Source organism: Leptodactylus fuscus, chromosome 1, assembly GCF_031893055.1.
Source record: "Leptodactylus fuscus isolate aLepFus1 chromosome 1, aLepFus1.hap2, whole genome shotgun sequence".
NCBI lineage: Eukaryota > Metazoa > Chordata > Amphibia > Anura > Leptodactylidae > Leptodactylus > Leptodactylus fuscus.
The window spans coordinates 330,990,284-331,001,126 of record NC_134265.1 but is presented as its reverse complement, the minus strand read 5'-3'; the positions used below and the strand labels follow the sequence as shown (position 1 = coordinate 331,001,126).

Genomic DNA, 10,843 nt, shown 5'->3' with positions numbered 1-10,843 from the left:
ACCTTCTCTGCATCTGTTATACTGATGAAGGGCTTTGGACCGAAACGTCTATAAGTCTAACTTTGGACGCCTGTAAGAAACACATAAAATTTCTATTTGAGTGCCAGAAAAATCTTTTCTTTATGGACTACGGCAGTTGCCGAGTGATGGATCAATACATGCATTCACACGGCGTAGTGCACCGCTCCTTTAGATACGTGTCCGAGCGCGGCGCTTCAACACAGAGCCCATTGATTTCAATGGGTGCCGATATACGCACGCTACCCATTGAAATCAATAGGAGGCTTTTTTACCTATTGATTTCAATGGGTAGCACGCGTATATTAGCACCCATTGAAGTCAATGGGCTCTGTTTTGAAGAGCCGTGCTTGGACACGTGTATACGTGTCTAAAGGAGCGGCGCGCTACGCTGTGTGAAGGCACCCTAACATGTTCCGAATCAGCGGCGTTAATACAGATCCCATTGCTTTCTATGTGAGCCGGCATACGTGCGCTCCCCATAGAAGTGAATGGGCTGCTTTTTTTCCTATTGCTTTCAATGTGATACGCGTGTATCTGATCCTGCAAAAAAACCTCTCTATGCATCCCTGTACAGCTGCAGGGTCACCTGTCAATGTGGCCTTGCAACTGTTGCAAAACTACAACTCCCATATATTAAATATTTTACCCTAATTTTTTTCCCCTAGTTTCCTCCTCTAAAGCCTAGGTGCATCTTATACTCTGATATGTCTTGGCCTGAAAAATACGGTATATAAAACTGTGTAACAGTTATGTCAAAATGGTCACAATACTCCTTGGAATATTCCTTGAGGGGTCTAGTTTCCAAAATGGGGTCACATTTTGGGTGGTTTCCATTGTTCTGGCACCTCAGGGGTCCTGCAAATGCGACGTGGCACCTGAAAACTATTCCATAAAAATCTGGAATTTGAACCGGACTACTTGAGATTCCTCTGCAAATTGAACATTGTGAACATACCCTTAGTTTTTTTTATTGTAAATACAACTTTAATATACTTGCAAACAGTGTGAAATGCAAACCTACATATGCGTATGTATTAGTTACGCCATGCATAGGTAGTCTTGGCCAGGAGTTGGGCACCTACTATCCTAAGATCAACTCGGGTAGTTGGTGAAAGTGAAAAAAATGGGCTCAGGGCTTGTCCTGGGAACTGGAGGTGACCCGAGCTCTGAGCAGCTGACCACACAAGACGTTCCTGTACACTCTGACTGATGCCTCTGGTTTCATTTGGAGCGACGTGAAGTCCCATGTTATGTCCTTCTGACTTAACTACATTGACAGGGTTTATTCCTGTCTCCGACTGGTCTCTTTTGATGTCTAAAGTAGAAGACGGAAGATCTTGGGACATCTGAGTCTTATCTGATGCTTTCTGGCCTTTTCCAGAGACACTTTGATTTTTTCCAGGCTTTGCTAATAAACCGCTTTCATCTACCACGTAATCCTTCACAGCCTTTTCTTGACGTTTTCTCTGCAGGTCCCTAAACTGTATGAACTGACATGGAAGCGTGGCACCAGGAACCTGCCAGGAAAGGTCGTGACAAAGCAGAATTTTACTTCCATAAAACAAGAGAAACTTTTTAAAAACTGTATCGAGAATTTACAAAGGACTAAAATACTTAAGCAATTCAACAATATCTCAGAACCTTGTCCTCTAGGTATTTGGACAACTTGTCAACTTCATAATATCCTTTAAGACACCACTGGGGCCCATTTATTAGCATTCTGGCATTAAAAAGTCACAAACATTGGGTTTTTACTCCAACCTTGTCACTTTTTGAAAAGGGGGTCTAGCGAGGGCATGCTGGGGGCAGGGTCATTGACCCCTATCAGATTTATCATTTATGCCAGAAAACTAGTGTACATGATGCCCGAAGTCTGAACCCAATATAGACTGGAGTAGATTTCAGTGAAGATACATGGCCTGGCATAGTATGCAACGCCTCATAAATAAGACACATCCTCCACCAGAACAGGAGAGATCAAGACCAACGTTCACAATGCCCCCACTATGGGGTAAATAAGACACTTTCTCATTGATCTATATCATGTCCCCTCCCCCTCCCAGTTTCATCTCCCTCATCATAAACTGGTTAAAGGATTAGAATTTATTCTGAAACTCAAAGATCTTGATAGTATCTCATGGCCACCTGTTTTTCTTGTCATCTCCAGAAAGCAGGTTAGAAATCATTGATCTGGTACCAAGTTCTCTCCAAATTAGACGCTATGATTCCTTCACTTCCCTCTTATTGTTGCCACTGCCATAATGCCGAGCATAGTACCCTTCAGATCTTTTAAAAGTATCAAACTTGGACCCCTTTCTGGAGAACTCTGGAGAATGACTTCCATCTTCACATATTAATTCTTCTTAATTTTAGCAACCAGGGCCAGACAGCTAATGCCAAAGTAAATATAATCATGGGCTGCCTTAAAGGAGTTGTCCCGGTACGGATACTTAACCCAAATCCACAGGACAGGTGATAAGTGTCTGATTGCTGGGGGAATGATCAATAGGCCTCACAGTGATCAGGACAGGAGACTGAAAGTCTCCCTAAGGCTGCATTCACAAGGAGGAAAATGGTGAAGAATTTCAGTGCTGAAAAAAAGCCTCTCATTGACTTCAATGGGTTCCTTTTTCTGCTAGAATTTCAGCGTTGAAATTCCACACCATTTTCCTCCATGTGAATGGACCCTAAGGCCTCCTTGTGAATGGAGGGCCCATGTGCTTATGTGACCAACACTCAAAACTCCATTGATTTCTATGGGGCTGTGGGCGCTGAGGGAGATTACAGTCTTTGAAGCCCCATAGAAGTTAATGGAGTGCCAGTCACGCAAGCGCATGTGCAGTCCATTCACAAGGAGGCCTTAGGGAGACTTTCGATCCCCTGTCCTACTGTTCACTGTGGATAAGGGATAAGGATCCTGGCCGATGGCCCAATTCAGGGACTACAGACAGGTTATCCCCAATCCCCTTCTCTCACTCCCCTCTTTGCCCTCTTCCCATTTTCCCTCTATATTTTTCTTTATAATATATCTAACATTGTTAAAGGAAGTCTACCAACACCTTTATCTCTTCCAAACCACTTATAATATATGAAAGATCTCAATGTGTGGCAACTACCAGCAAAATTGGATACTCTACCAGATACAGCCACTCTGTTGTGTTAGGGCCCCTTCACAAGGAGTTTACGCTCCGCTCATTCAGACATGTATACACAAGCGCTTCAAAACACATCCCATTCACTTCAATGGGAGCGCACATAAAGCCGGCTTTACACGCGCTCTCATTGAAGTGAATGGGATGTGTTTTGAAGCGCTTGTGTATACGTGTTTGAATGAGCGGAGCGTAAACTCCTTGTGAAGGGGCCCTTAGATATATGTAATGCTGCTGTTACCATCAGTGTTACCTGCAATGAACTTGTGAAATCACTGTCTGCATAGACTCTTAGATAACCGGCCACTATTGATGTGAAGTCTGCCATCATTGCATTCGTCATAGTCATATGAAGAGAGAGGATGTAGGACGCCTCCAGCACTAAAGCTTTCTGCAGGAATGAAGGCAATGGGTGCAATGACCAAAATAGATTATCCTATAAAAGACACATATGTTCTATATTAGTGTTAGGTTACTGAGAACATCCTTCAGCTCTTCAGACGGAGTGCATACAGGTGGACCCCTGCAGTTCTGTATCACTGTACTTGGATCACTGTCTACATCTGTCTCAGTTCAGCAGAACGACTGAAAGTCCATGTCTTGTGTCCATAGTGCTGATGGTAAAATTCAGCTATATTATGGCAAAGGTTGTGCTCTTTAGTGACTACATGGACAAAAGTATGAAAAGTAATGCAGAGCAAACACAAAAGAGAATCATAGTTGGGTTTCTGACATTTGTCAGACCACAGAAACTTCCTGAATTCATGGTTGTATCCACTGGTAACCCATCAAGGCAACAGATGTCACCACTAAGATGGTTAAAGAAAAATTTTTTAAGGCCCCATGCAGACTACCAAGTGTTCTTCCAATGTGGGGATGAGTTTGCAGTGTGACATTCGAGTGTCATCTGAGTGCATTTGGTGATGCATTCACCTCTATGGGGGCTTCCAATCCATCCTGCTCATCAGAATGGAATTGAAGGGAAGCCCCCATTGACGTGAGGGCATCATGGAATACACTCAGATGTCACTCAGTGCTTTCCAATGCAAACTCTGCCCACATTGGAAGCACACTCTGTTGTGTACATGGGGCCTAAGATTCTGCGACATTTTATTTATTCATATTTGTAAAAATGCTTAACTTTTAATTATCTATAGGTTTGAATATGGTTTTGTTTATGGGAAAACCCTTTTTGTACAGACTGACAGATGGGCGCTCCTGGTACATGCTCATTTCTGTGATGAGTCTGAGGTCCGTACACCTCCGCTTCACTGTGCACAAATATGATATTGAGGATGTGCACAGTGACGCTGAGATATACTGACTGGCTTCATGTGCCCGGAGCACTCATCTGCCGGTATGTACTAAGGCTTTATAAAAGAACCCAGGGCAGACTTAACATGACCAGGTTTGGGAGACTAAACCTCGCATGTATAAGGACATGCTGGTGGTTTACTGTGCCAAAACCTACTGAGTGTATTTTTCATGCCAAATACAGTCATGGCTAAACCGCAGTGAACTCACCGCACCATACTGATTTATCATAGTGTCAGAACTACTGCGAGCCTACTCTCCCATACTCACAGCATCAGGAAAAAAATGGACCCAAATACAGTTATGTGAAAGGGCCCTCATAGTACATCCAGATCAGAGGTACTGTATACGCCACAGAAATCTGCCACTCAGGCTCCACATTTCCGAAATGCAGTTTTTTTTATTGCAGATTTTGCTGCCGTTTTTTAAAGAGGACCTTTCATCAGATTGGGCACAGGCAGTTCTATATACTGCTGGAAAGCTGACGGTGCGCTGAATTCAGCGCACTGTTGGCATTCCCGATCTGTGCCCGGTGTAAAGCGCTATCAGTCCCGGTACCGTAGGGCTTTACAGACAGAAGGGCGTTTCTGACACTTAGCCAGGGATGCCCTTCTGCCCAGCAGTGCCTATCGTGCTGTACTGTGGAGCGGGGAGGAACTCCCCCCTCCCCTCCTGATAATACTGGTCTATGGATGAGCTGTGTGAGCAGAGGGAGGGGGCGTTCCTCCCCGCTCCACAGTACAGTGTGATAGGCGCTGCTGGGCAGAAGGGCGTCCCTGGCTAAGTGTCAGAAACGCCCTTCTGACACTAAAGCGCTACTGTACCGGGACCGATAGCGCTTTACCCGGGGCACAGATCGGGGAAGCCGATAGTGCACTGAATTCAGCGCACTGTCGGCTTTCCAGCAGTATATAGAACTGCCTGTGCCCGATCTGATGAATGGTCCTCTTTAAGCCAAAGCCCCGCATGGCTACAGAAGGAAGTGGAAATATATTGGAAGTTCTTTTACTTCTACCTTCTGCTCAATCCACTCTTGGCAGCAACAAAAAAATCTGCATTTCCACAATGTGAGGCCTAAAGGAGTTTTTTTTAGAATATATGTGATTGCTTGTGATCCAACAGCCGGGATCCCCGCTGATCAGCTGTTTGAGGAGACAGTAACTTTCATCAGCACTGCAACCTCTTCTCTGTGCCGATGACGTCACGTTCATCAGTCACATGGTACAGCAGTAGCTCAGTCCCATTCAAGTGAATGGGATTTAGCAGCAATACTAAGAACAGCCACTATACAATATATGATGCTATACTTGGTATTCAATAAAGAGGGCACAATACTCCCCCCGACCACTGCAGCCTCTACAACAGGGGTAGGGAACGTACGGCTCTCCAGCTGTTGCAAGGCTACAACTCCCAGCATACATACTGGCTCTGCTGTTCTTGGAACTCCCATGGAAGTGAATGGAGCATGATGGGAGTTGTAGCTTCAAAGCAGCTGTAGAGCCAAAGGTTCCCTACCCCTGCTCTACAACCAGCTGACTGGAGGGGGGTCCACAGAACATGGTTAAGATTTGCTCAAATCTCATTTAGTTCATTGTTACAGTAAAACGCTACAGATTTTCCGCTTTTACCTTGATTATTTCCTTTGTCTTTGGCAGGAATGAGATCTTAGAGGATTCCATATCCAGATACTTGGTCAAACAATCCTCTAAGGAATTTGTACATTGTGGGAGAAAGCCACCAGTGGTCATGTAGAACAGGAAGATGTCAGCCACCTAAGACACACACAGAATACCAGTGAACAACATGGCTACGTAGTGACCTTATAGGGATCGTTCTAAAAATGACAATGAGATTTGTTTCTGATCAATGGGTCATCTGGTTTAGCTTCCATATGTAGACAAGTAGGCTTACATTGATAAAAACCAAGGACAGACATTGAAAATAGTGAAGAATATTGAAATACATATTATATGAGAATGATGCAGAACTATGTTATATGAACATTAAAGGGACCTTGTCAGATGAATTTAGGACACTAAACTACACAGGGGCTGATAATTTAGTGTCCCAAATAGCCCTGTTGTAACCCTATCTCTGCACAAAGTGGAAAATAAAGCCTTTAGGGTATGTTCATGGCAGAATTTAGTACTAAATTTGAGATGGATTCCAGGGAAGCAAATGCGGAATTAATAAAAAAATAAGTGTCATGGTCGATCTCAAGATGGATTTCACCTGATAACTCCCATTGAACTGATAGGGAGGCAAAAATTTTCGCTTGTAGGAATTTGACATGGAATTTGATCAAGTAGAAAAAAAAAATTCACCTGTACCCCTGTGCTCGCTTTCACTTGAGCTGAAAAAGTACATGCACAGTGAAGCAGAGGTGTTGTTGAGGAATTGCTAGGACAGCAATTCCCCAGTAGCTCCTGGAAACCCATGGGTGGGGCACAAAGACAGTGAGCCCTAAGCTGAAGCCCCCCACTGTCCCTTCCTCTTGCCAGGCCCTATCCTACGTAATAGGCGGCAACTCGAAGACGGTCCCTTCCTGTATATGTGATACACAAAACGCAGACAAGACAAAACAACAACAAAGGGCTAGCCAAGGGTCAGGAAACAGTCAAGCAATGCGGTGCCAAATCGAAGTCCAAAAGAATAGTCAGTAGGGAAAGCCAGAGGTCAAGGATTAGAATACAAGTAATAACAGCGACAGAAAAAAGCTAGCACGCACAAGGCAATAGCAAGCACCAATGTGAATGTGAGCCTAGAATAAATAGGGAGGAAGAACCCGCCCCGGAGATGATAGGTGGATAGGCTGTCAATCACAGGGCAAGACTGAAATTAACTATTAGAGGAGCAGAGGGAAATGAAGTTGAAGGAGATGGACAGTGTTCATACAATGCAAGAAGAACCCAAGGGAAGAAATCACAGCCGAACACATCTCCTGCGCTGCAGCATGCGGCCAGATGATGACGCCAAAGCCCAGACGGGCAAAGATGTTACAGGTGTACTTCAATTTCAATGGACAACTGAGCAGGTGTTGGGAGCAGTAGTCATGGGTCCGATGAGATTCATTGGACTCATCTCTACCAGTGGCCACAGGTAGAGTTACAAGAGAGCTACTTGGGACACTAAACCACTAACCCAAAAAGGACCTGTGGGTTGTTTAGTGCCCCGGTTGATCCTGATAGGTTCCCTTTAAAGGAGATTGCCTTGCACCTAGTCCTTGCCGCATTTTGCATGACTGCCTTCTCAGCTACATGATCTCCTGTGCCATTATTGGCAAATTCGGCTCATGAACAAATACAAGCCATAGAAAGGGACACAGCCTGGGAGAAGGTGCACGACAAGGCAACCAACATGTTGAAACCTATGGATGCAGTTGGGAGTTATAAACTCAAGATACCTGTGGCACCAAGGGGGATTTAAAGCGTAAACTTATGGACAACTTTTGATTTTCAGGTGGTGTTTGTGTCAAGTACATTTTGTAATACACTTCAATAAATTTGCATTTTCTCACCCTTTCCCTTGTTTCAGTATTGAGCGGTTTATGCCTCTCATTGACTGTTACTGTGTATGGAATACAGGGCTGTGTAATACATATGGAAAATGATGGGGGGGGGGGGCTTGTGATCTGCTATGCTTAACAGCCTCCTCCTCTCTTCTCCATAGACTTCTGTGTGGCTCTATATAAATATTGGAGAAGGAAACAGATTTCTTTAATAAAATATATTCCAAAGCTTCTGATATTCACCTGTACTATTCATTTATGAAAAGTTGTAACTGGAAGTGAGCTTTAAAGCATACCTGTTGTTCCATTTGACTTTTGAAGATAAGCTGCTACAGTATATATGTTTTCATGAGAAGTAACACTTTGTATGGTCATTATGTTACTTATATTCTGCAGTTTATAACAGTTTTCTCCTTTGCCTACTGTAGCTGGAATTTGTATTCCACTCTTAAAGAGGACCTTTCATGTCCTCAAAGATGTGTAGTATTAGAAACTGCTAGTAAGTCAGTATGCGCCCTGGTGTAGGAGATCTCCGGCACCGATATGCCCCCACTGTCAAAAAGTGGGTATTACAGCCTAGCATCATCACTGAGCTGTGAGAAATGCTGCCCCTCTGATAGTATTATTTCATAGACTTGTACTGTCAGGAGGAGCGGTTGTTCCTCACAGCTCAATGATGCAAGGCTGTAAGGCCCGCCCTTCTGGGGAGATATCAGCACCGATATTTCCTGCACCACGGCGTGTACTGGGAAAACTGACAGTGTGCAGAATGTGTGTGTTAGTCGGCTTTCTAGCAGTATATAATACCGCTCATGTATGAGGACGTGAGAGGTGCTCTTAACTGGTAGGTGACTAGCTGCCATACATTGCACAGAGTAACACTAGGTTCACACTAGTGCTGTAGTCTGTCATTCGGTTACACACAGAGTTTGGTGTACCCCATTGACTATAATGGGATCCAGGTGTCAGGTGTCTGCATTTTCAAAACCTAAAGCAGCGGAGAAAAAAAGTTCTGCGTGCAGGTCTTTTCTTTTCGCTGATTTTTGGCAGTCTTTGATTTCTGCCATTCACCAATGGAAACTCCAGTGCAGATGTGAACCTAACCGGAGCAGAAGAGAATAGAGATGAGCGCGTATATTCGATCGAATACCTCACCTGCATAGTTTTTGGTGTTAAAAAAAGCGCCAAGGGAAAGTGTGAGGGGAATCAAATGTTTACCGCATGGTATTCGACCGAGTACTATTATTCAATTGAATTCTACTCGCTCATCTCTAGAAGAGAACACTACACACAGTACAGTGATTTTCACAGTGAAAATTTTTAGCAGAAGGCTGAGCAGGGAACAGCTTTAATAGAGCAAAATGAAGCAATTCTTTTTATAGTTATATTACAAAGTTTCTTACCATTGTCTGTACCATTCATTTATGCAAAGTTTGTTGAAACGACAGGGCCTATGTAAGCATTATTTACAGAAAACCCCACTAAAGTATCCTTACAACTTACCTGAGTGTCAAATACATTGTTGAGCACAATCCCATACTGGTTAAAGAGACAGTCCGATAACCTGCGGCAGTCATGAACGACCTATAACAGACATATCAACAAGTGGTCACTGCAGGTTGTTTACTCATGTAAAATACTGTATGTACACATGTAAGGCTGGGTTCACACGTGTACTGTTCTGCTCTTTAATATACAGCATGACATGGTGCATAGAGCAGCATTTTGCACTATTTTGTCCACCATCTTTGAAAGAGCATGAGATGGAGGTCCCAAATGTAGATGTGAACACAGCCGAAGAAATGCATAATGCTTGTGTGCGTGAGGCCTAAGAGTGAATAGTGATATATCTGGATAACAAGCTGAGCCTACTACTCGCCTTCCCAACTGACTCGCTCTCCAGCACAGCTTTCAGTCCCTGTTTGAAGACGTCTGGTCCGAGTATTGCTATATCAAATAAGTAAACATGGCTTCTGGTTGCCACCTAGGAGACAAATTGGGCAGGAAAAGTCACAGGGCAATGTATCAATTGACAGTGGAAAAGTATGGAACATGATAAGTAAAATGATCACACATAGAAACGATAATAAGTAAACCAACAGACCCCCAGGAATTAAATAGGTTGTCCAGTTAGAGAAACAAAGATGCTTCCAAGAACAGCGCCACATTTGTCCAGGGGTTGTGTCTGGTATTTCAGCTCAGCTCCTTTATACTGACTGGGGCTGACTTGCAATACCACACACAGCCTGTGGTCAGGTGTGTCTGTCTTTTGGAAGAAAGCAGCCATAGGACAGGAATAGGACCTATTCCATATTTATGGTCTAGACTGTCAGGCCGTACACAGGACTATGTAATTCAGTCATGTATACGGGCCCACAGAAATTCATAGATCTGTGTGTTATCCAGGGTACAACCAGGACCACACTGACCTAGCACACAGTTGTCTGCAAGGGGCCTAAAAGGTAGAACTCCATACTAGTATGGAGATCTTACTACTCTCCCTCAATAGCAGAGAGAAGGGTCCTGCGTATTGAGTATCAACTGTCCAATCTTCTCTTGACTAGAGACATCATTCTAGAAATCTATGCTTAGACAGAGCACGGAGTTGCCCAAAGCCAATGTCACCATATTATTCAATTTTATTGTGCAGAATATCAGTGAAAATATCCACAGGATAGGCCTTATATGTGCAGCTGCTTTGAATGGGGTGGTGTCCATACAGTCATGGATATCTAGGAGAGATCCTAAGACCAAGCTGACAGCCAGGACCTACCACCACTTCCACCAACTCCAATTCACTGCATCATTCAATAGGATTCCAGCTCAGTTGGTAGTTTTTCTCTAGCCTCCA

At 43.9% G+C, this 10,843-nt stretch overlaps 1 protein-coding gene across 1 annotated transcript in view; it reads right to left on the bottom strand.

Moving 5' to 3' along the window:
- Nucleotides 1-1,055: 1,055 nt before the first annotated feature.
- LOC142194316 (piRNA biogenesis protein EXD1-like) overlaps nucleotides 1,056-10,843 on the bottom strand; it is a 48,628-nt gene continuing 38,840 nt past the window's right edge. The window contains exons 11-15 of the mRNA XM_075263785.1: nucleotides 9,872-9,976; nucleotides 9,496-9,576; nucleotides 6,113-6,256; nucleotides 3,424-3,606; nucleotides 1,056-1,538 (exon numbers count right to left, since the gene is read on the bottom strand). Coding sequence (XP_075119886.1) covers nucleotides 1,056-1,538; nucleotides 3,424-3,606; nucleotides 6,113-6,256; nucleotides 9,496-9,576; nucleotides 9,872-9,976 — 996 coding nt within the window. The remainder of the gene's footprint in view (nucleotides 1,539-3,423; nucleotides 3,607-6,112; nucleotides 6,257-9,495; nucleotides 9,577-9,871; nucleotides 9,977-10,843) is intronic.